Consider the following 26,592-nt stretch of genomic DNA (forward strand, 5'->3'; position numbering starts at 1 on the left):
CTCCCTCACCACCCTAACTCGCACCGGGCAACCCTTTCGCTCCCATTCCCCACGTCCGTAATATGACGCATGACGTCGTATGCGCTGTAAAACATTAAAGCAAAAGTATTCCACCTACTCGTTGTTCTTCACGCCGAGAGTACTCGTTTCCACCACTTTCAAACAGCGAGCTGTAATGCGAGCAAATTGGGTGCGAGTGCGTTATTCCGGCTTTCTCGTTTGCGCGTTGAATAGAATTTTTTCCTGTTTGCGCGAGAGTCGGTTTTACATGCCGTTTAATTAACTTCACCCGATCATTTTAGAGCAGCGCTCCGTTTCCCGGCCGTTCCGCCGTGCATTTCGCCGTTTCGGAAAATATTTTAATGGCGCGGTAATTAAACACTCTCGTAATGATCTTTTAAGATATTCGCACGACTCTATAAAGTGTTTTCGAGCGTCGGTGAGCCTTTGTGGGTTCAGCGGCGCGAGAGAAAGGAAACCAGATGAAATTAATTTTGCGCTTTCGCGTGTGCCTGTGCGCGCGCGTGCGCGATACTTTTTCTTCGGAAACTCATTTTCTCGCAGAGTACCGCATGTTTCATATTCACGGTTTCAATTTCCGATAATTCCCCGTGTCGCCACGGATTCGAATGTTTCTTTCCGGCCGAATTCACTGACGCACAACCCGCGCAGGGAAATAAATTAACGATCCGGAGACTTTCATCTTATTTCGCGAGACGCGTTGCGCAATCGCGGGGATAATAGTGAAACAACATAACATCGGGCGTATTCGAGCCGTTCGCTTAATCCGCCTGCGCACTAATGAGCTGGAAATAATCATGTCGAAAGAAGTAATAGGCGTACGGCACACGGGGATCGCGTGTCGCGCGCTTTACTCGAACGTTCCCGAGCGGCCCCGTGTTTATTCTTTGCGATGAAAGATGCTACCGGAAGCGGGTAAGCTACAGACTTCTCGTATTAACGTTCGTTTGTTATTTATTTTGCCTACGTAACAATGATCAAGGCGACGACAGCGAAAGAGGATGGCGTTAATAATAACAGCGCGAGAAGGGGTGAGTGGGAAATGGGGTGAGGGAGGCGTGCATGATCTTTGTGCGGGAGATGTGTGCGGAAAGATTATCCGGTGACAAATGAACGAACATACGGTTCGTGTTACTTCTCCTTTCCTTGCGTACACGGTTAATGCCTTGTTTTCTATCTTTCTCTCTCCTCCTCTCCCTGTAAAGCATCTTTCTCTCTTTCTCTCTCGGCTACGTTTCGGTAGTATACATGTCACGATACATACGTTGCGTGAATGTGCCGCGTAATGTCGCGTGCTAACTGTTCGGTTGGCTAAACCCCCGTGAAATTACAAGAATGGTATAACATCACCGGCACATCGTCTCACTGAACCCGATAATGGCCGAGAGTCGAAAGTTCCTGCCTAATTAAATCTCCACGGCATGTCGCTCGAACTTATCGTTTCGGTGGGGCCGCGCGTTAACGTTTCGTTCAGCGCGCCAGCGCGTTTCGTAGTCGGTAAAATTGAAAAGGAAACTTCAGATACTTAAGACGATCCACTAAACACGGGAACTATTATTCGAGTCCATTATACATTTCGCTAACGTTATAGCGGACGAGAAATCGTTGGGAGCACGAGAAACAAGAAGTAAGATAATAAAGCGCGTACGCCATTCTAAAATTCCCGAATGCTCGCGCACCGGTGTTCCCGGGATACGATTCTCCGCTCGAATTCGGTATATAAACTCTTCATCGTTGAAGGAGGCGTCCGTTTTCGTAAATGTTTCGGCTCTGCTTTTCCGATCGCGTCCGCAGGCGCGACGAACGTTATGGACATATTAATGAGAGGTGGCACGACGGAATAGAAAATTCCCGGCGAAATTGAGCGTACTCGCATCCGTAACATGCAAATATCCGTACGGCGGGACATTTATTCGCATACGTTATGTCGGCTGGCGTTTCATTGCGGCCGGATTTTATCCCCCTGCTTTCCTTTCCTGGCAACGCCTACGCCAGGATCCACGCGTGTCAGAGGCGTGAAATTAAATTCATGTCAAAGATAATTGTCACATCGCAACGACGCGACGTCACTCAAGCTTCTTGCCGCCGCGTGCATCGGTGTTTTTCGCACACCCGCGGACGTATTACGCATTCGCATATATGCACGTGATTGGAATTAAAGAAGGAGCAAGGCTGTGCTCGAGACGAAAGCACGCGGAAAGCTGCGCCAACTTGGAGTCTGCGTGACGCGAATCTGTATCGACGGAGGAGGAATGCATTTTTTCCCCTCGAAAACAGAAAGCTCAGGTCAAGGCTGGGGATGACGTTGGAAGAGACGAACGATCGTCAGAAAGATCGTCGGTGAAAGACTTTTTTCAGTGTCTCGGCGTTTCACATTGCATTCGACGGATCGGTGCTGATCTCTCTGCGTGGAAATGATCCAAGTTCCACGTGCACGTGTGTGTTGACTACTGCGTTAATTTCTCAGCAAGAGTCTGTATCACGGAATGGAATAAGTTTTCAACGTATACGCAGTCGCTCCTTCCTAGGAAACAAAGACCGTCGTGTTAGAGCCATGCACGCACAAATTGGATAACTTTAATTACATATCGTTGTCCGCAAGAGAGAAAGCTAATCGGAACTTCTCGCAAGTAATTATGCAGGATCCGCGCGCAAAGCGCAACAGCCGCGATTAATTCTTAACGTTTATCCGCGAGCGAGAGCTCCCGCGCGAAGATAGGAAAGACACGGTGAGGACGTCCCGACGAAGAGAATCTCGCCCGTCGTTGCGACTCGAAAGCGAAATTTCCGTCTCGCCGGCAGAACAAACAGCCGGCAATAAGCTAAGCGTGCATCGCATTCTCCGCCGACCTGCCTACCATTAACACACCGGTGTCCTGAATATCAACGACGAGCGGGGCCGGACGATTCTAATCAAAATTCTACGTAAAATCCCGAAGAGAGCGGGGCACGACCCTCGAGCGCGCACCACCGTCTAACCTCGTCGCCGGCATCGATTTTCAAAGCGTACTTGAACCTCTTTAACCCCTCTTGCGGCCGATCGATCGCGGTCGCGCCGAGGGAAACGCGGGTTTAATGAGTGTTGCTATTCTGGAGGGTCTCGATACGAGTGTCGATCTTCCGCGATCGTGCTCCATCCGGACGGCGATGTGAGGGAGGTATCGGTGTACCCGCCGGTAAAATGGAGTTAGGGACGAGAGGATCGGCGCCGGAAAGAGAATGGTCTCCCTTGCGTATTTTACGAGCGTCACCGGGTGTACACATTGTGTACAAGCAGCAGCCGGGAAGATGGTGTGTGCGCTCGTGCTGTGTACGCGCCGCTCTCTCATTGTATGCTCACCCACAGCGCCGCGCCACAATGCAGCGCCGTCGGTTATAGGAACGTTTATACACCGCGCCTACAGTCAACGTTAGAAACCTCGACGCAAACGTCATCGGGGCGCAGTGGCAGATTACAGAGATGCCCGACATGTATCAAGTCCAGAAGCCCGGAGCGATATCGAGCAGCGCGCCGGAGAAGGTTGATTCTTGCGCTACACGCGCTTTGATCTACGACGATGGCCTAAAGGATTATCTATGCATCGTATTATTCCACATGAGCTGGGATAGAGGAGGGACCTCGGAGGATTTCTCGCTACTTCACGGATCTCTCTCTCTCTCTTTGCATATGGGAGAATATATCTTGAAAATGTAAGCAGAAGAGCCACGCGCGGTAAGCTTCCTTTTAGCAAATTCTCCTAGCGATATATCGCGGTATTTAGGGAGAATTCGGCGAGTTTCGTTTTCGACAATGTGTGCACGGACGATGGAATTTGCGAAACCATATGTAAACTCGACAGTCCTCTTTAATCACGGAATAAATTGTTAATTCCGCGATCGATAGTCGAGAGTTATTGAAAAATGCGCGAATCGAATGGTAATTGTTCGCCGTGAGCGAGAAACCGGGCATTAAACGAAAGTACGAGTGCACCGATAAGGGAGGCGAAGCGGGGATAGCTATTTTGCTTTTAAACTACATTTTTTCGCGCCGTACCCTTCGCGCGCTCGCACGCGTGTGCGTGTGTTGGTCGAACTAAAAAAGAAAGAAGGGAAATCGGCTCGTATGCGTAACAACGTGGAGAGCGCGACGGCAAAGCGCTTGGATAAGGTTGCAAAAGTCGTGGTACGTTTAATTAAGGAGAAATCCCATAACCCACTAATGGGCGTAACGATGTCGCTGAAAAGGGACGTAGGCACCGCAAAGAATAGGAAGAAGTGCTTTTTCTCCCTGGATTTCGCGCGAATACCAGCAAGCCTTTGCCCTTAATTCCGTAATACGAATATATGTACTTACCGGCAAGAGAGAGAGAGAGAGAGAGGTCAAGAGAGGGGCGAGAAAGAGAAGAGGCAAGATAGAGAAAAGGGGCGGGCATAATGCACGCTCGTCTGAGTACAGTCTGTAATTATGAAATAACTCTGGACCCTCTTTACGCTTCTATTATCATAGCTTTTTACGCTAGCGCCGAAGAAACCACGGCAAATTTTTCCGCGCCCAGGACCCGCGTGCTCGAAAGGTCGTTCTCCATTTTCCTTCCGGCTGCTATCTCTTCAGGTTGCGAGGGAAGGAAAAAGAGAGGATATATTCGTAGTTGTCGAGCCAACATCATCATTCACGTCTCTAACTAGACGTCATTTTTCGTATGTGACACTCTCTTTCTCTCTCGCCAGCTTTGTACCATTCCTTGTAATTTCGTGTCGCAAGTATCCGGCATATGTGTGTGTGTGTGTGTGTGTATAATTAAAGAGTAGCGTATGTTAGTTCTTGCTGTACGTTCTTGTTTTACAGCGCTTTCGCGTAGCAATAAGTTACGCGCAAAAATTAATTAATCCACACATTTATTAGTATCATTATCCTCCTGTGTTGGCCGCGCTATCTACGAATTCGTTCAAATAGAGGAAGCTTTAACTTTCTTTACATTAATTGAGCACGCTGTGTAAGTTACACGTATAATTTTCGTGTTTTTTCCTACGGATATATTCGACACAGGCTATCGAGACATTTATTTACACAGTAATTGCTCGAGTCCTTACGAGTACGCGTCTTTAATTCCGCATGTCGTCCGAGAAGACAAGTATAATTTTTCCTCCGTGAATTTTGAGATTTCCAACGGCCCGATTACATAAGCGCATCGTGCCGCTCCGATTCTTGAATTATTTATGCCGACTTTGTTGAGGACCGCTGCGCCGTTGAGACCGAGCATCGTGCATTCACAATAAGACAAGGGCAATGTATTCTTTAATAGTACGTACGTATAGCGATGCGCTCAAAAACAAATAGGATTGAGAATCGCGCGAGAACTCTCAACAATCCGGTCGGCGATGGCGTCCGTTAAAAAAATATTTCACCGTTTTCAACCTGTGAAAATGTTTAGTTTGAGTAGTGAAAGCGTGCATTCGGCTGAATGAATATGACCCCGCTTTTTAGCCCAGGAAAGGGGCCATTTTCCGTAAAAACGAGTGGTTACAATAAATTGCATATCCGAGTGGTATAAACGTATTATTGGACATTTTTGAATAGCAAAGACGTACAATGCCGTATAAATGAAAGGTATGCCAATGTACATTCAGCTAGGGGGATATCAAATACTCGATTAACACTCACAAAAACGGCTCGTGTAAGGGGTAAAAACGGTAAAATATTTTCATAAAGAGCAATAATGTCAACAAGTTTAAAAGATCAGCGCACATCGATGCGATCATATTCCTCTCTCTCACTCAGTGAGCGAGATTGATCTTGCCGGCGTCGACACGTCTTCAAGAGTATTTTATTCGTCCCTTCACACGCATCTATTTTCCGAATATAATTTTTAATCACGCGGCTCACACTGCTTCGTATTTGCTGATTTCACGCTGATCGGTCGCCGGCCCGACGTGCCAAGCAAGCGCGGCTCCATTCCATGAGGCATCTTTACAGGATGGATTTTCTTTAGTTATCCGTTACAAGTTCGGAACTCGTGATTCGTTAACGTTCCTTAATTCTTTGATACTCGCGGTGCAGACAAGAATTACCGTCGGTGAAAGACGCCGCCGTGCATTGCCACCACTTACGCGCCACGTGGTTTACAATACCTACGCAGCATGTACTCGCGTGGCCGCTTCAGTGTTAGCAGTTACATCTTGTTTCGCTAACACCCTATTCATTACCCTGCTCACTCCATCGACCTCGGCGTACACGAGTCCGGTCTGCATTTCAGTCTGCTCGCATTAAAGCTCTAAATACCGTGCGACGAGAGCAAACGGATCTCCGCCGCATCAGGATACCGCTATCTACTTCCTACCGTCTCTCCGCATGACCCGCAATGTGTATATATATCTCTCTCTCTCTCTCTCTCTCTCTCTCCCTATCACATCTGGCATTTGCGTTCTACACTCTACAAATTTCTCCGCGGGCATACGTGGTGTCCCTCCTTCTCCTCCTCCCGTTACGACGGCCGTGCATTAAAATCCGTAACTACCGCACCGAGTCCCGCAATTCGCGAAGTTTACCCGCCCGCCCGCGATCTGATAGTTCTGCACAGCGCGGCCTCAATTACCCGAGCGTAATTTTCAATCCGTCCATGCTGAAATTCGGCTCAAACTCGCAACAATTGGAATATTCATTTCCAACGTGTGTTTCTCCGTCTCTCTCTCTCTCTCTCTCTCGCTGTACTTTATTCTGATTATTTTATTTACGCTCGAGACACTGGCACGTCGACCAACAGTTATTTCTACACTCTCCAGATCAGATTAATATTTATTTATAAGGTTACCACGCGCGTTAATCCTCGCTTGTAGTTTTCTGCCAAACGTTATTAAGAGCTATTATGCGCGCATATCCGAAACGCGAGCTTGCGTTAGTGTTCGCAACTCTCGATTTACTGACGATTTAGCGTCGCAACATAGATATGCTTTCAAAAGATTCCGTCTACATTAACCCGTCGGTGATCTCGATCACTGTGTTTGTCGCAATCTTTCTTTGGTTTATTCGAACCGTTGATTGACTGTAACTGGAATACAGTATTGAAACACTACGCTTCGAACGGGGGAAGGGAAGAGAGAGGGGCGGGAGATACGCTGCATTTTATACGCGAAACGCAAAATCAGACCGCGAGGTTGAAGTGGCCGAGCCCATTGATAGTTTTACGCCGAGATCGCTTTTTGTCTGTTATTGAATTCGCTTCAATTACGGAATGCGCGCGGCATTAAAATCGAGTTGTCAGCGGCGCGTTTCGCGCTCGCGAGAGAGCGACGCCGCGCGTGTATTCCCTAAAAGACGCGTTATTTTCCCGGGCAATCTGGATTCTCAAAGTATCGAGCGATGAGTGCCCCTTGAAATTCACGCAATCGTCGCATATTTGAAGTATTTACCTACCTGTTGCGCTCGCTATTAAAGAAAAGTACGTTGAATTCATATTTCTTGTAGCTACCGTCGGGCCGCCTTAGCCGGATCCGTTTGCCCTCTTGTTTACATTTCACGTCGCTCCGCGTATCTGTACATAGGTTTCGCAGGTTGAATCCGACCGCGGAAGACAAACAGCAGATGCCCGGGAGCGCGAGATCGCTCGCAAAGAAATTGCGAGAATGGCGAAAACGTCGTTTCATTTGCGCGGGCAAATAAGACGGCTGCCACAACTGTCGCCATTTATTTCCGCAATTATCGCCGTATTGTATACTGCCGGCGCTACGTGCCGGGGGCGCGTGGCAAAAGCGCGACTGAGGCACCTCCCCCCCTTTCGAAGATTCCAATCTTACTTGCGTCAGAGGGGGTTGTTCGCGCGGAGACAACGCGGAGCGTCGCTGGGCCTCGAATGATACCGAGTAGGTAGAGGCGAGAAATTCAAAAGGGCGAGATTAGTCGCGTACGTGGCTGCCGTTGCCACTTAGAAGGACGTTGCGCCATTTGCTTTGCAAATAATCTCCCGTTCCCCGTCGTTGTTTAGTTGCACACATTCAGCCGCCTGGCACACGTTCCATCATAAATATGTATCATCCGGACGTACGTACGTAAGTACGTACGTACAGACGTAGGCTAAATGCACACAACGCGCGACTCGCAGCGGAACGACGTCGCGGCCGCCCCAAACGTAATCGCTCGTCGGCATGCTCGCACACCGGCGCTCTATAACGTTTCGCCGAACATACTACCCCAGCCTGTTACGCTCGTTGTCGCATGTGTAGGGAAGATCGCAGGTTCTCGAATGAGGGACGGTTTTTTGTCAAGCCTTTCCTTCGCATACTTACCGTGAAGAAGGAAACAATGCGAGATCAGTCTGAAAATGTTCCTTCCGGAAGTTTCCGATCGCCACTAGTATCGGTTAATGAGAAGAGAAATGTGATTGAGCAGCGGCCGAGTGAATTTTTGCGAGCGAGAGAAAGCGGAGGTATACGGTGGCGCGGCGTGGCGCCGCATTAAAGCCGAGAATGATTTTTAACGCGGCCAATTAGAGAAGGCACGAGCGTGATTTTCGTGGAAGATAAATGCATTTAATAAACGGAACGTCCCCCCGAGCTCGAAAGCGCTAGGGCGGCATATGGAAGTGACGTGTGTCTGAGTACCGAGCCGACGACACCCTCCCGCGCGGGCTAATTATCGTCGACGAGATGCGCTTTACCAGCGGCGTCGCGATCGCGAACGAAGACCGCCTTATACCTGCCGAGCGAGCGAGCGAATGAGCGAGCACAGGGCTGGAGAGGGTCGACACAAACGGGGAGCAAAAGTGTCGGTCGATGCGAGTGTAAATTGTTTAATCAAAGCCAGCCGCGTCGCCGCTTATCTTTCAGCGGTGTCGGTACGCCCGTCATAACCGTAATAACTGACGGATGGCGCAAACGCTGGACGCCCAGTGCGGACGGATTCGGATATTTATCGCGTTGCTCGTTTGCTCTCCGGTAATTTGGCGATTTTCATCGTCGGGAAGCATCAACGGGCTGCTGCTTTCTTCGGATCCTCCCTCGATCGCACGCGCTTCGTCGTCGATGAGCATTCTCAAAATCTTTCATCGTGCACACTTCCGTCGTCAGCTCGCACGCCGGTAACATTTCGGCCGCTGCTTTTCTTTCATCGGACGAAACTCGTCGACGGGCCATCATATGCGCCGCGAGAGCAACGAGAAGGGAGGGGAAAAAAAACGAAGAACGGCCGTCCCGCGCGGACATTTTGGACAGGAGCGCTGTCGCGGACCTGCGCGCTGCTTTGTATGAAAAGCAGGAGCGATGGGTTTTACATGCAGGAAAACATCCATCCATTCGGTGCGTCCGTGCGCACAGGAGAGAAGTCAGGCGCGGCGCGGTCGAACTGCCGTCGACGGTCGCCACGCTGCGGCCGCCGTCACCGCGGTGCTTTCCAGCTGCATTTGCATATCCACTGGTTTATACTTTTTCGATATCGAGCCGCCCCAGCGCAGTCACTCGGTCCGTGCGCGAAATTGCGCCACTTCGGCCTCTCTCCCCCTATCGTCGTTACGTCGTTGCTAATTTAAGGGCCTTGGCGATCTAACGGCTCCCCGTGGCTTCGCGTATCCAGCTCTTTCGGTTGGCTGCCGTCGTTACCGGGCCGGATATTGCGATACGATGGCCTCGCTGCCAGCGATGCCGCGGCGTTCGGTTACTCACCACCGACGCAGCGCTTTTTGCGAGAAGGGTTCTCTCTCTCCTCCCGGTTCATTCCTCCCCGCCCCGCGCTTTCGTAATATCCCGGCGTGTACGTAAGCTATCATTCGCTCGGAAATTGAAGAAGAACGGTCACCACCGCACCGTCGCGGGAGATACGATACGCCAGAGAACGTGTCTAGTTAACCTCCCCTCAAGCCTTGATCGTTTCGGGTGTCTTTATTATTTCTCGCGCCGCCACGACCGACCGGTCAGGACGTTATCGGAAAGAAGACGAGATGCGAGAGAGAGAGATCACATGGCAGTGTTCGACGGTGTGTTTTCTCGCAGGCTGGAATTCGCGCGGAGCGACGTGTTGCCCGCGATCATCGAATCTCGAGTTGGGTTTTCGGTTTTCTCGCGAGCGATTTTCCATTCTTCCCTTCCTCTTACGCGATCGATGTCTCTCCTAAAACTGTCGGAGATAATTTATCGGCGCGCCTCGCGGAGGTACCAACCGCTAAGCACCGTATTCGTAAAAGGTAACACGGTTAACCACGAAGGTTTATTTAATCATGCTCTACGAACGCCTTTATGTGCAGGCTCATTAAATGTCCATCGCATATACACACGTTAAAGCGGCATCGAGTTATCGATTAGCACGTGAGTTTTTAATGACGCCGGCACGCAATTGTAATACGCGAGACGCCGGATCGAGCGAGCGAGCGAGTGAAAAGTAATCAGACGGATTGTATTTGAAAGTGCCACTTAGACAGAAAACTTTACGAGGTGTACGAACCTGACGGAGCGGGTAATGCCAGTGACGATAAATTATTGCGACTAACGGCGAGTAAATTCAGAAAAGTTCATAATTCCGGGCATTTTACGCGCTCCCCTCGGTAAACGATTTGTCATAACCCGTGTTACGAGTTGCAGCATTGACGAATCGTCGTGATTTATTCGCGTCGTTCTGTCGCGATCGTTGAAACGAAATAAGGGAAATTATTGCTATTTACCAACAGGCTACACACGCCAAACGAATTTCTGCGTCACGATATTTTCGAAAGACACGTTTATTGTTTTTTCTTTCCAGCCGGCTTTCGAAAGCGAGTCACGTTCGATGCCCGATGAGATTTGCATTTTTACCGAGTTGAGTTCGATGCAAATTTTTGCCAAATTTTTTCCCATCACTTCCCCCCAAAGCGGTCATACTTCGCTAATCCGCGGGTTCACTTCGGGAAATAGTCGCGGAAACATGGACTAGCTTGTGGCGTAGCCGCCGGTGATTTATTTAAAACACCTACGCGGTTTTTGTTAACCATGCATACGGCGTATGAATTTATATCATCAATCCGGGCCGCTTCCGAATGAGCGACTGACGTTTCAATTGGTGCCCGCGGCGGTTTCAAGGAATCAGAATATCGCGATTTAAAATCACGTCGGCGCTACGTTTTCAGAGCGCCGGCGTAATTAATTTACGTGGCATAATTTTAATTGATCCGCTAACTATCGCGCCGTAATTTTATCGTGCGAGCAGCCCTGAATGCGCGCAATCAAAATGCGCGGAATTCAATTGCCGTGTTACATTTCTATTGTAGACCCGAATCGAAATTTTGCTTCTACATTAATCCAGCAAATTCCGCCGAACTCGAAGGATCGATGGAGCACCTCAAGATATAACAATACCACGCTATTATCCTATACGTATAATTTGAACGCTGCAAACGTAAAACAAAATCTGGACAGATATTAAATTAATTCGACGGAATTTGTAGAATTAATGTGAGCGATAAAAATTATGTCAAGTATTATAATTAATTAACATTTATCCGTTAAATGAAAGCGTATTCCGGAAATCAACGGCAGGAGGAGTTATCAAATTATGTACTACAAACTGCCATGAAAAAATAACGAACCATCCGGAATCCCGTGATTTGAAATTAAACTTTCCAACTTACGCGTTATTTTATGCGTAAACATGTTTTCTTATCGCCGCTCGGACTTATCTCCGTCGAGGCGCGATATAATGGCACTTTCGTGTAACTCGACTGGCGATTTTTACGAGAGAGTGTAGCAACACAGAGTCGTACATCGCGCACTTTTACTGTAAAATTGCGTCTTTGCAAAGGATGGAGTAAGATGCAAGCCGGCTTTATAGCTCGCATTGTTGTACATCATCATTAGCAGTACATGGAACTTCGTTTTCCTTGCGCAAATTCGCCTTGGTTAAAATGATATATAACTTTTTCTCTATGCGGACAGTTGCGGGCAAAGTTGCGATAGTAATTAAGTCCCTTCGTAATACGTTATATGCATATGCATGCTGCGCAATTCATATCCATAGCGAGGAAGAGAGAGAGAGAGAGAGGGAGGGGGAGATTATCGTTTCCTTAACTTTACATATCAGAGGCCGCGTATCAGAATGTGTCGGGAACATTTCTCGCAGTCGCGACGTATCGCGAAATTTCCACCCATTTCCGCGACGGCGTTGTGAAGCCTTTCGCTCGCGACCATTCATCCCTCTCGCGCTATTTCCCACCTTTGATATTTCCGTCGTGACACACTGATAGCGCGTATTACGGAAGCATTTTTATTTAATTACCGATCTTTCGTCCACGCGTTACCAAGTTCAAAGTTCTCCCAGCACGGAATAGCCGGCGTTGACTAACTGTTCGACGCAAATAACGGAGCGTGTTGTGTACACTGAACGAACGAACAGTGAATGTGAACGTTGTTACGGCAATATCAGCCGCTGTTAGAGTTTCGCAAAATGTGTACGCCTTGACTAATCCAAACGGAATGTTTCACTCACGTTCGAGCCAATTCGCTTACAACGCAATGAATCAAAGAAAGTTCACGAACATTCAGCTCTTGCCGGCTCGCACTTTTAGATGAAAAAGCACGTTCCAATCAGATCCAAGGACACTATGTTTTTCTTAAACGACGCAGTGGAATTGTCTACGATTTCCCCACGTTCTATCTACAGTTTTCGCTAGTTCCTGTTCATCCATTAAGAACGAGTTAATATCCAGTAGACATCAAATATCAGTAACGTAACACCAATGTTACAGTTCTCTACTCAACAAGGTAACTGTTACATAACACACGCGTTATATTACATTTATATTGTTGCGTAGGAAATTATAACATCGATGCTATCTTACTGTTGGTTGGAGTTTGCTAGGTAACAAACTAACTCACCAAATTCTCATACTCACCGAAAGTTCGCAAACTTTCTTCGATCAACCGCCTCATGAGCGAATCTGCGATCGTTCTGTTTGGATTCGTTAAGGTGTACGCATTTTCCGAACCGTAATAGCGCACGTTCGTTCGTTGTTTGTTCATGTACCCACACCTTTACATATGTCACACCGATGATGGAGGGTCGCGAAGACCGACCTCCGCGGCGTACCTCCATCGGGTGTTACGATCCCTCGACGGCTGTGAAAGGACGCGAGGTTTTAAAAGAACGCCCAAGAAGGAGAACAGGCGCATATGCATGGTCGGGGCCCTCTTCTCGGGACGTAATCTTTACAACCGCCCATAAACTCCGTTTTTCATATCGTTCACAGGCTCTTTACCCGGGCACCCTTCCCTTTTCTGTTTTTCCACCGGCACGCGTCGTGGCGACAAAATAATTTTCCTTCCACAACGGATAAGACTTCCCCAGGTGAATTCTGCATTTTAAAATTACTCGCCGGCTACTATCTGGTAGGGTAGATATACGTCGACGTGATTCATTTCTTCGTTAGCGTCGTATTTCACGCGGTGATCGCGGCGCTCTTACGCGCGAGCACCTTCGTAAATCCCTTCGCAGTTTCTCTCAATAAAACTTACGTGCCTTCCGGCTCGCCCCCTCGCTTATCGTTAATTTAAGATAAGCTCGATAGCCCGGTGCGTTGTCTCATTCGTGAGTATTCATTCGTGTGCATTCATCGGGTACGTATTAATGGTGCATGCATGAATAAATCGCGAGGAGTGCGGAAAGCGAGCTGTAAAGATACTCCTGTTTCCCGACATAAACCCTCTCGCCTAAACTGCTCCGTATTGTGTACCGAAGAGATTGTATATTCTTATTATCTCTCTTGAAAATAAATTGTCACTCCTCTTTTCGGTTTGAATATGTGCTTACAATATATTCTGTAAAATGTAACGCAGAATTAACCCCTTCACTGCTGTTTAATTTTTCTCGACTGGTTTTAAAACACCACAAACAAAAGGTTCTCCAAAAATTAATAGAAGCTCGTTTGGATGGTTTTTGATAATGATGAATTTCAAGTCAAGTTTAAGAAGTATTTTGTCATAAATCCAACATGAAGGCTAATATAGTAAATTTTTATCGAAATTCGATATTAGTTTGCGATAAATGTAGACATTTTTAAATTATCTAAATATTACATTTATTCCAATGTAAAACATTTTAATGTGACAAAACATCACACGACGAGAATATTTGAAAATCTGAAAAATTCTCTTTTTTCTCCATTTTCAAAATTGCAACGCAACCAAGTACTAGTTTCACGGACGGCCTCCTTCGCCACACAATGCAATTTGTCGGACATATCTACCTGTACGTATCAAGAGAGAGAGAGAGAGAGAGAGAGAGAGAGTGAGAGAGGGAGGGTAGGAGGGGGAGTGAGGATCGCGGGGTGAAAACGTCGACGGTGCGTTGTCGCATAAATGGTGGTACATTCGGGCGAAGAGGGCCCACCTTATTCACGGTGCTTGAGTTATCGCACACGAGGGATTGCAGTGATTCTCACTATCGAATATTGCAGCGGTGTCCGGCGATCGTGCCGCGAAACAATGGCGAACGACAACCCTTATTACTCTCCTAAGGGAACTCTTAGCATAGTAATGCTCGGTCACTAGACGCGGCCAGCCCGCGTCCATTTCCACCGTTCGGACCACCTTTCGCGTTTCTCGCCAGAAAATAATGTCCGGTTCGCGAAAAGGTCGATACCTGTGTGCACCCGCGCGAAATGCGCGCTAACGGCCGTGGTAACGCGCCCCTCGCGCGGGGCTCTTTTTTTATAGCATCCCCGTTGACATTTGGAAATCTACGCGAAATCCAAACGAATCGACCGCGCTCAATGCAACGCGTGTTTTTAACGACGCCGAGTTATTGACACTTCGCCCATTTTGCGCCCGGATATCTGGCCATTGTTTCGCCCCGTATAATAGTTTTTTTATAAGCCGCGCGCTCAAAATTTCGATAGTCTTGAAAAATGCGCCGCTAGTTTTCATTCGCGAGCTCTCGCCCGCTCGTAAAACGCGGCCGATCACCCTTCTAAATACCGCGTTAGATGAGACAAATATTTTACGCGGCGCCGTCGAAATCAAGAAAGATGGTGCCCTACAGATCACCGCATCTTCACCGTGGAGGACATGCGTCACGCGCCGAGATTTATCGCGCGGCTGTCATCGCATACGAGCGAACGATTTGGCCGAAATTCGGATTACAAACGTCGTGACAAACGTTCGGGTGACGCGCGCGCGCGCACGTCAACGTCTGATAATATTTGTTGAAATACGCACTCCCGCAGCGCGTGCTCGAGCGGGCGGATGTCTCCTCGAGCATGAAAAGCGCGACAGAACGATGCCCCGTCTCCCGTCCGGCAGCGCTGAAAAAGTGACTTCAAAATTGGCCCGACATTTTTCTTCGAACCAATCTGCGAGAAACGTGCTCGTAGAAAGCGGGCGGTAGTTCGTACTTCCGGTTGGCACGCGGTGGCACCGTTCCCGAAGTGTGTACCGCACATAAAAGTCATCCCACGTGTGCACGTTCATACGTGTCGGTCGCGTACACGTGGAGGTTGATACGTATAGGCGGCAATACGAGGAACGGGGTTGGGGTAGGGCGCGTGGTTGCATTAACTTGATTAAAGCGCGTATCCTTCCATCAGCGAAACGCCGATGGGCGCACGTGAAAATAATCCTTAAAGCTTCGGTCTCGGAAGAGAGAGAGAGAGCTGGAATAACGAATTTCCCTCGCTCGAACTTCCTTTGTAACCGGCCGCCGACTAGAAATTGCGCGCGGATTTGATTGTTTTCGGGACACGGTCGCCGGAAGCGGAATATAATAATTTCTCGCGTACGTTTTTGCGCCCGGGTAATTACATCCGAACGTGCGGAACAGAGGCGGCTAAGCTTCCGTCTGCATCTGTGATTATACTCTACTGAGCGACGCGCGCGTATCGGATGTCCGCGCTTTTGCGACAAAAGCGGCGCTATTCGGCTCCTCCGCGTGGTAAACATCGGCTGCCATCCAAACGGATATTACCGGCAATGGTACACACGTATGCATGTTTCTTTATGAAGGTTTTATATTTCCTTCACTTCATTACTTCGTACACTTGGTTAATGCTCTCCCGCTCTGTGCGGTAACTTAATCAAGTAGAAAGTAAAGGGAAAGTATTATTTAGCGCTTTACGACGGAGAATTACGAATAAATAGTTGGCGAGAACGCGACGAAGGGAGGAGGGGATGAAAAATAATCGCGTGACGTAACGTGTTGAACGGCTTCTAAGTATCCCTGAAACTCCTAATTGACACTTTTCTTCGCCCGCTGTTTCTCCACGAGTGACTGGCCGCGAACTATCGGGCCTTGATTATCGGTAGCGGAACTTAATCCTCGGTAGCTATTAGCTCATGTATGAGGCCGGCGCAAGATTCGATCTCGATATGATACCGCATCGTGGTTTACCGATTCTCTCTCATCGGTCGTGAGCTGGCCACAAATGCCAACGACAGAGCCTTCGCCGCACGACGCACCGCGAAGCATCGTTGCACCACAAGGTTGGAATGGGCGGAGGTGGTGGTACGGAGACGTGCGTATATTTGTCTGCATGTTGCACGCACATGTGCACGTGTGTGGGCTTTGACGCAACAGCGTAAACAAAGAGAATGCGCGATGCACTTGTCTCCCGCGGCTCATCCTATTCTCTCGGTCCGTTGATCTGCATCGTGTCGCCAGTTAAACGCGGATTCCTCGCAAACGTACGTACATTAGAACACCGATGTTGCCGCGGCGCGTATGTAAATGAGTAATCTCGGCCGCGCGTTATAATTGATACCGATTGAACCGAGCGCGCGCCCGACGTATGCACTGCGTCGCGTTTGCATTTTTCTCTTTGCCCTTTGTTCCGCGCGAAACTCTATTCGAACGTATCAAACGGTATTTTCCGTAATTTATTGGCCGGCGCGTCGCCGGCTAAACCAGATTTACAGGCAGGTCGGAAGATCGATCGTATCTTCGTGGCCGGTAAAATACAAACGGCCGATGCAGTTTTCGATGCGAAACACCGACGTCGTCGCAGGGATGCTCCCGCGAAAATGTGTGGGAAATCGAGCTAGTGAATCCTGTTAACAGCGGCGGTAATGTACGAAAACGGCAAAGACGCGCGGCTTATGGCCTAACACGGCGCACGCCTCCCGCCGGGGGTGAAACGGAATACGGGAGTGAAGCTCGGGTTGTAACCCCTTTGTGTCGAAAAGCCTCGTAAATACCGGCACGATTATCCCCCGGCGCGATTCATAATGCAGGAAAAACGACGCACGATTACGCAGTCAACCAGCCAAACCCGCGCTTTTCGTCCTATAATCCTCTTTCTCTGTTTATCCTCCCCCTCCCGACCCGCGTGTATAGCTCTCACCCCTCCCTCACGCGCGCTCTCAGCCCCGTTTCTTTTCGCACCCTTTCTCGCCGTCTCCCCCTCGAACACCTTTCCTGTCAACGATCAAAGGTAGAAAGTGGAGCAGGGAATTTCCCGAACTTCCTCCTTTTATATCTAGCGAACGGCATCTATTTGCGGCCGCGTGGCAAGGTGGGCGCGGAGATTGCGTGTCGCTATTAAAGGGGGTTCGCTCTGAAATTGATCTATAATATCGGGGTCACTATCACTGTAAGGGATTATACGGAGATCTGCATAGCGATTGAGATAATTGAAATTGCAATTACACCAATCGCAATTATGCAAATCGCGGCGCATATTGTGCGTCGCTTTAAGTTTCGCGCGCCGATAATTTTCGCGAATTCCGCCGATCGAGAACGCGCGCGTTCAGGCTACATTGCCGCGGTATGTACGTTGTAGAGCGGGTATAATCGTGGGTGGAAAGTTCATAATTTTTCTTTAAAGGTGCGGAAGATCTTTCGCCTCTTATAGCGTCGCGCGAGTAACCGCTATTTGTTTTAAGTAAAAATTATGAAGCTCTACTTACTTACGGGCGCGCACGGCTCTGCGCTCCGTGATAAATATATCGCGAGGCATGAAAGTCCGAAATATTTTATCGCGATTCGCCGCTCGTACCATCGCCGTTTGTTATGCTTCCGGCGCCGGCCATCTCCCGCCGCTATATTTTCATCTTTGCGGAATATACCCCGCGTTAGATCCCACGACTGCGTATTACGACACTCGCATAAACGACCGCTCTTAAAGTCGCTGTCCAGCTGGTACTGACCTGAAACTAATACAACCTGCCCTGCCGTATCGCGCGGTGACGTTCCGTATCGTTTCGATCCCTCGCGAATGCCCGACTCTGGCCGCGAAATGTTATTTGCAGTTTCGCGACGTAGGAATTATGGACGTGTCCGATTGTCAGGATTTTAGTTCTCACGTGATTTACATTTTGCCGGAGCTCTGCGCGACAATCTCGCGCAGCATCGCACAAGCTGCTGAATCTCTGCTTATAAGAAGAATAATTTTTTTTATCACGCGAGACACCTCTTGGGTACTTCCGGAGGAGACTGTGAAGCGTGTCGTATCTCGGCCGAGTAGTAAATTTTTAAGTATCGTTGACTCGCGGCGTGAAGCGGGCTAAACGCAACAATTCGCTGACAAGGCGCGAAGCGAGTCGGCGCTTAACAAAATGTTGTTAGGTTTCCTCTTCCGCCTTATCGCAAGCATATTCTCGCGTGCGAGCGCACCGTAAGATGCGCGCAGGTGCATCGGTGCTGGAGTTTACTAGCAGTCTCTCGCGGAAAAGTAAAACAACCCGTCGTCCCAGTTGCAGCCGTACGACACCCCCGTATCCATTCGCCGTATACGCCGTATGATCGTGAGGAGGGCGGTGAAGATGGTTGGGTGAGTGGGGGGGGGGGGGGAGGAAGGGGGGGAAAAACTCCGNGAGGAAAAACTCCGGGCCAGCCCGGTGCAGCTCCACCGGGCATATTTACAGAGAGAATAGGGGAGATACGTTTTAGTTTTGCATTTGTCGCCGAGGAGAAATAGTGCTACGAGTGTACGGGAAGTGCTCCGGTGTGGAGGTACGCGTGGGTGGATAGCGACGCCGAAGGAAAAAGGGAAGTGGAGAAGGTGGTGGTCGTAGATAGGGTATCCACCCGGCAGCGGACCGTCGACCGACGCGGCGATGGGAAAGAGGACGACAAGAGAGATACGAGACTGCCATCTAACCGCGTCAGCGGGTGTGAGTCGAGTACGAGAGAGCGGGAGGAGAGACAGGGATGCAGGTAGCAACAAGGGGTGGCGGGCAAAACGGCAGGGGCGAAGAACGGGAGGGTGGTGCGGCGGATCGGGTCCCATGTGCCTGTCACGGTTTTACAAGTCCATAAAAAGAGGAATTTCAGACTGAGTTAAATATTGCTGCCGCCCTCACTGAATTTCAAGCACGCACACGCGTACAGACCGCCCCACAGCTACATATATAATGGGAGGGCCACACATATACGCGCCGCGCACCTTTTCACACGTGTAACGAGCACGGAAAGGTAGGGGGGATCTTCGTGTGATATTTATTTGGCCCGTCATGCATGCCTGTTAAATTATTTCAGGTCGCCCGGCCCGCGTGACGTCGATGCCGAGGGATTTGGAAATGTAACGCGTAGACTTTATCATGCGCATCATTCGCGCATTCTTATAATTGATGTTAAATCGCGCGCACGCACGGAGTACGTGGATGCGTTTTTTTCTGCCGCGCATCTCCGTTCCACCGTAAACGCGTGTGACGGATGGGGAAAAAGAGCGAAAGGATGAGAGAGAAAGAGAGAGAGAGAGAGAGAGGGAAAGACGGCACGATTTTTGGTGTGCTTTTTTCGCTGGAAGAAACTCGGAAGCCACCTAATTCGTCCGGCTCTCGCGCTGTAATTCGTATTCGTATCAACCCTCCTGCGCGCACAAACGCAGAGAGATCGTGGGAAGAAAGTAGTTATGACAGGTTTCGTGGTTTATGGCTGATTCTCTAGAGATCCCAGACACAGGAAGCAAAAGAGATTATCACAAGGGATGTACGCTTAATCCCGAACTATCGCTGCACCGGACAGCCTTACGTGTAGAAGTTATTCTGGAAATACACGAAACTGTTACACCAAGTCCCATTTCACTGGATATCCTATGCTTTACTTATATACCCAAACGCTGAAATAAGAAATTAAACGTAATTACGACCGAATTGTACCTGCGCATTCCGCACAGAAATCCGCACGTTAATCCGTAAAAAAAGGGCTTCTTTCGCGACTATATCTATATTATTTTTATGTAATGCGGTGTCTGTATCTTCACATTCGATTCCCGATTGTATCAATTGCTGCGACATTACGCTATGCATCCGCATGTTGGCAGATTCAAAATTAAAACTATAATATCCGTTAGCACGATGAGAGATCGGTTTTGCGAGCATCGCTCGCCGATTGATTTATGCTCGTTGTACGTTTCGATGGGCAATGTTCTAACGATTTCTCTTTTCAACGATAAGAAAACCGAAATATATTTTATTGACGCTGAAAACTATACAGTGCCGCGAGATGCTGGGAAATCTATTTCTAACACGTTGCATCGAATACAGAAACTATAATGGCTTGCCGGATCGTGATGATCCCCTTGCGATATATAAGTATTATTGTGTGTGCGTATGTGTGGGTGTTTTTACCGAACACACTTCTCGAGAGAACGAATACTTTTATTCAAGTTATTTAATCGTTAATCGCGCTATGAAATATGCCTTTTCGAGGCGTCATAAAAAATTAATAAACTACCAGTTAACAGTGTACTTTATAATAATTGGCATAAGAAATATATAATATTGTATGTGTGTGTAACTTTAAACCTAAATCTTGTATTAACGATCAGTGTTTAATTTTAAATATAAATTTTATGTTAACGACTCGAGGATTTTTTCTTATAAAATTGTATTAATTTTACATGAAAATTTCCATATAGTGGTTTTTGTTTCCAGCGTTGCTGATTAATAAATATCTCCAATGTCGGTTAATATTAAATATTCGATTAAACGTGCGAGTAATTGTACTCGAGGATTGGTGTCGAGGTGAAACAATGTTATTAACAATATATTTGATAAATGCTTTTTTTACTAAAATATTAATTTAACAGGTGCATGTGCCGTGTGCCACTGGTATTAAATTACTATATTTTAGTCGTTGAATTTTTTTAACTTAATTTTTATTTCATGATAACGGCCTTTGTATATGAAATAATTATTAGAAAAAAATCATAATGAAGGTTTTATAAAGGCTTATATATATGTACTACTGCTTTGCTCGCAAACTTTGGAAATTCCCATGATAACGATTTACTGTAATCATCGCGATGAGTCTTACGTACACTAGTATGCGTTAACGAATAATGTATTCACAAAATCATGTATGAATTAGAAGCGCTGTGACAGGAATAATAAATGAATCGTCGAAGTTTAATTGGGCACATGTATCTCATATGCGTATGCGTCAACGTGTATTTTAATAAATGACGTATATCGAAAAAGCCAAGTGCATTGTGTTAATGTCGCACGATGCAATAACGATGAATAAGCCATAATAATACGTTTGATCGTGTACACATGTATATGTATGATCAAATAGTAATCAATTTCTGGCACAAATTTTGTAAATTAGATATAATCGCTTTATTAATGTCCCTGCATTTTATTAACGGTATAAATGCTAGATTAATGTGAAAATGTCGGATTGAATCGGTTTGAGCTGTTTATCGGATCGCGTTATTATTACTCGGCGAAGATCCCCCCGTGTTTTTGAATAAAGTGCGTCGCATAATTTACTCAAGTTGCATTTCGCTCTGCGGCGGAGCGGTCTCAAAAATTCTCTCTCGCAGAGTAATTCTTCGCTCTGACCAATTAGTACGCGGGCCCAACAAGTCGGGCAAGGATCAAAGGCGAAACGCACGGCGCTAAATATTTTTTCGTGTAACGATGAAAAATCTGAGAACTGAGTGTACTTACTGCTTGTGTCCTGCTTTGGTTGGTTACCCGGCGACGTCGCCCAGTTAACTTTCATCTCCTGGAACATTTAAAAAAGGAAAAAACACGTTTAATGCCACGCGATAATGCAATGTACGGGTCAAAAGGGAGACAACACGTTTCAGAAAGCTTGAAAAACATTAATGCTCACCACGTGGGACATTAATTAACGCGTTCAACTGCTTCCGTTACGTTGGTGCCACAATTCAGCTTAAAATTTTTTTAATGTGTATATCAAAGATAATCGCGGAAATAAAATTTCTTTAAATTTCTACGATATTAACAATAAATGAAATATAATAATACATAGCCATTAAATTAGATTATCGCATTAATGCAAAGTTAAAAGGGTAAAATTTTATTAAATCGTTTACTTAAAAAGATGCTTGAAAGCAGTCGTTAACTCGGCCGTTATCGCAACTAATGCAATTCGTCGTATTAAACTCATCGAGCCATCATTCGCTTTTAAAGCGATCCTCGCAGAGACCCGCACACATTTTCCATATTGCCGTTGATATTTGGAGACTCGGCGAAATTTCTTAGACAAACTTAGGAGAATCGATCACATTACTTCTAAATCGGATCTACAGATTCCGGCAGCGAGGAAGTGGTTTCACTTTGGAGAAGACGTCGGGCGGCGGAAATGGGACGTGTCGGGTATCGTCGAGTCCTAACAGACGCCGTAAACTGGATTCTTTATGCATCGCCATGTACCCGCTCGTGGCGTCGCAGATATTCGATAGATAGTAAAAGTCATTTCGGCGGAATCGATCGTATCCCGGGAAGAAATGAAGATACGTAAACACGGCGAAACCCAAGAACCAGTCGTGGAATAAGTTTCGCCGTATCGTAACGCGAGAGACGATCGCAAAAGGAATTAGTCGACGGCTAATTCACGTCGGCCGGCGGTACAGCGTTGTGATCGCGTGTGCGCGTCATCGATTTCATATTCCCTTTGACGAAAAGTATTCCGACGGAGGAACTGGCGCGCTATAGCCGGAGATGATAACGCGAGGCATTACTTTTATTAACGGCGCGTTGTCCCTTTCGATAATGCAATATTGACGTTCGCGAGATGTTATTGACGATTGATTAATCAGTCCTCCGGGAAAATTCCACGTGAAAAACACGGCGTCGAGCCTGCATCGGGATATTACCTTTCCGTTCGGACAATTTTCATTTCTCTCGAAACGCCGCGTATTATTTTTCATTCTCGGAAAATTCCCTTTCCTCGGTCCGTCTCGGTATTGAGCACGTGTATCGCTTCGGCTAAGTACACATGATTAAAATCTCCCATAGATGAATCTCCTTTGATCGCGCCGTCTCGCGCACGGCCGATCCCGTTCTTCTACGCGATTCCTATCGTTAATTAATGGTGATAGATTTCGCGAGCGTGATATAAGCGAGAAAGAGTAAAACGTTACGGTCGAAGTACGCGAATAATAAAAGCCGCGCGGCACGATACGCAGAAAATGTAGACAGGATTAATGGAAGAGTGATGTCACCGGCGTGGACGACATACAGGCCGTATCAGTACGTGTTAATTCGGTACACGCAACCCGCGTGGCGTTGATATTGAATCGTTACTTTTCATTTTCTTGGCCGTCGGCATAGTCGACCTCGGCGTCGTTTAACTTCGCGCGGGACCGACGAGGTATTTAACCTTGCCGGGTTATAAGGGTTTATGAAACCGGCGCGCAGGAGGCGGGGAGAAAGGACATTCAAGTGTTGAAAAAGTGTTTTAAGGCGCGACGATTACGTCCAAGGACGCACGATGAATATTTTTTTGCGCGTCACGGGTCATGGGTTACGCCCGATCGAGTTACATTTAACGGAGAGCCCAACGAGAGAGAAACAATTACAATCGACGTGTGCGAACCCCCGTGTATTTTATTTTTCGTTTCTAACCGACGTAACAGTAAAATAGCCTGTAAAATTGCAACGTATGCGACGCACGTGGAATATCCCATTAAAAATATCCTTTGAAAAAAAAAAGGAAAAAAAAAGCCGCTAGAGTTGGTGTGCGTGCTAACGTCATGATTTATAAGCAAATTTATTGTGTTTTTAACAGCAATTTTCACAAAAGCGGCTTTTCAACATTTTATTATCGGTCGTATAAAAAAAAAAAACTAACATTACGCGATCGAACGTAACTAATAATTTCTAGGTAACGGTACGCGCATATATAAAATACAGATATTCCGCGATACGCACGGTGGCAAGGAGGAGGCGCTTTCATCGCGACACCTCGCATATTCGCGAGTTTTATAACGCGCGCGCGAGTCGGAAGAACCGATACGCGTCATTAATCGATTTTGACGAGACGCGTCGTCGCTGAACTATTCGCGAGATTTACGCCATCCCGTGCGGACGTATTTTTCGTAATTTCACGAGCCCGCATTTGCGCGCTGATGCTAAATGCACGCCACTAAAACCAATATAATCGAATGATAATTGAACCGAATTATGGCGAAATGTGCGAACAGAGGCAAAATACTCCGTCCCGCTTGATAAAGCATTTACGTCCGCGCGCGGCGCTTTGTACGATTACCAGCCAGCCGCGTATCGTAAACTATTTTACAAAATATATTTGGAAGCGGCATCGGGACGCCGCAACTAAACAGTAAACTAACCGTGGCGAATGGCCTGCCCGGATAGTGTGTATATATCGGACGCCAGTGTACGTATGGAAGTTAAATAATCCACGTTATCGTCTATTATGTAGCATAACGCGGCGATGAATCATTCCTCACTGAGCTGATTGCTTCGTTAAGTATGCCATGAATGGCAGGGGGATAGCAGTTAACTGCTTTTATCAGCCGAACTTTGTCTCTAACGCGCCGCTCAAAAATAACATCCCGGGCCTGGTACCCTCGGCCGAGCGGGATTGGACTGGCTGCTCCGGAAAGGCGGAAACGACGGGAACAAGTAACGCTAGCCGGGAAAACCGCCGCGCGGAAAAGTGCGAGGGGGATAAGGAATACGAGACGGGGAATAAGTAAGGAAGCGAGTAAGTCTGGTAAGTAAGTAAGTTAGGACAGGACGAAGGAACGCACGCGCTCGCGTACCCGCGCGAGCGAGTGCCCAAGACGCGGCCCGCAGTGTGTCTGCAGCAATTTGCAACTTTTAATAGTTAGCCCGGCTTGCGAGGTCGTCCGCCGGCTCGTTGTTTTATGCTTTTATGCTTATACAGGAGGAAAGCAAGTTTACATGTCGTAGTTTTGAACAGTTAATGCACACGCGCCTTACCCCCGCCATATTTATGTATTAAAGGGTGAAGTTTCCGTCCGATACCCCCGTATTACTCCGCGCGTATATCTAAACTTCCGTTTTGAATAAACCGCTCGGACCGGTGTATTCCAGCTGTCGTGAGGAACCGCCGAGTGTGTGTGCGCGCATATCGATATCTCTCGAGAGCGATCTCCGCCTGCGCTCTTTCAAATTGTATTTCTCCGATTCTCATTGTTCGATCTCCCCCGCGCATTCGCTGACAACGACGATATCTCGCGGGCCGCGCGATTGCTGAGAATGCATAGACTGCGATGAATGAGCGACGCCTCGTTCGACGCGTCTTTGAGTTAAGCAGCGAGACGACGCGGCGGAAGGAAAAGCTCGACGGTTTAGGCCGCGCGTCTAACTTTCGCGCGACAAAAGCTCCGGATAGTTCCGACGCTCCACAGCTTCGCGTGCGAGAGAGAGAGAGAGAGATGTCGATATTCGCGGATAGAGAGGAAATTCGGATTCTCCTCGCCGCCCTGCGCCAACGCGTAAACAAAATCGCGGAATTTTCCGGCCGGCCGAGTGCGAAATCCGTTTCGCTTTTTCGCAGCAAGCCGCGTCGGCGGGGCGCGGCAAATCTTGTCTGTAAACTATCGAATTCCCGCACGGAATATTGCGTACTTCAACACCGATGTGGCGGAGGGGGTGGGCACTTTAATGCGAGGCTTAGGGGAGCGATTACATATTGCAGATGTGAAGGTTGAGTTATTGCGGGCGAGCATCGGCAGGAAATCGGGCAGAAATTGCAAGCTGTTGCACTTTTGACCTTAGCCGGCCACTCGTCCACCAGTCAGATATTTATTGTCCTATTATCGTGATTGATGCGCGGTCGGCCGAGCGGGCCGGCCGGTATCTTATATAAGTACACTTAATGGGGTAAGGCCGTTTCGGACTTTCGCATGACGAAGGACGGCGGTCCTACGCTTGTCGTTTACCATTACGGCCGATGCGGCGACCACCAGGGGTAGGTAGGTTTGTTCGGCTTTCTTACTTATGCCTTCTTATTTTCCAGCCATATGGCGCCATTAGTCGGTACACGGCCACCGCCAACGCTTCTCTCGCCTGCTGCGGTAATAAGTCACGGAAATGCTATCGTAAGAAATTTACGGGACACTCGCTTACTTTCCGCGCGCCCACACGTACGAGACGCATACCGGCGCGCCGGGTAAACCCCGTGACAATCCTCCGTGTCGGCTCAATCGTTAATTACGCTGTAAATATCGGTACTTGGAGCCTTCGAGGTGCATCGACCTCGCTCGTTTCCAGTCCCGGTCTAATTGATTCTTTTTACCGTCATGAACACGTGCGACAACGATTTCGCGCAGGAAAAGCGAACGCTTAATGTTGTAAATCACCCTTCTCCGGAGGGAGAGAGGGTCCTCTTTCGAATTTGTTTCGCCTCGATACCGAGGATATCCTCGACTGTGGGTGAAAAATGTATTTCCGCCCGCGGACCAA

At 47.9% G+C, this 26,592-nt stretch overlaps 1 protein-coding gene across 1 annotated transcript in view; it reads right to left on the reverse strand.

Annotated features, from left to right (window-relative positions):
• Positions 1-21,892, reverse strand: part of LOC106749769 (nucleolysin TIAR) — a 229,398-nt gene extending 207,506 nt beyond the window's left edge. Inside the window, exon 1 of the mRNA XM_014629544.1 lies at positions 21,838-21,892. Coding sequence (XP_014485030.1) covers positions 21,838-21,892 — 55 coding nt within the window. The remainder of the gene's footprint in view (positions 1-21,837) is intronic.
• Between the last annotated feature and the right edge of the window lie 4,700 nt (positions 21,893-26,592).

This window comes from Dinoponera quadriceps, unplaced genomic scaffold, assembly GCF_001313825.1.
Source record: "Dinoponera quadriceps isolate SergipeBrazil2010 unplaced genomic scaffold, ASM131382v1 scaffold3289, whole genome shotgun sequence".
NCBI classification, from domain to species: domain Eukaryota; kingdom Metazoa; phylum Arthropoda; class Insecta; order Hymenoptera; family Formicidae; genus Dinoponera; species Dinoponera quadriceps.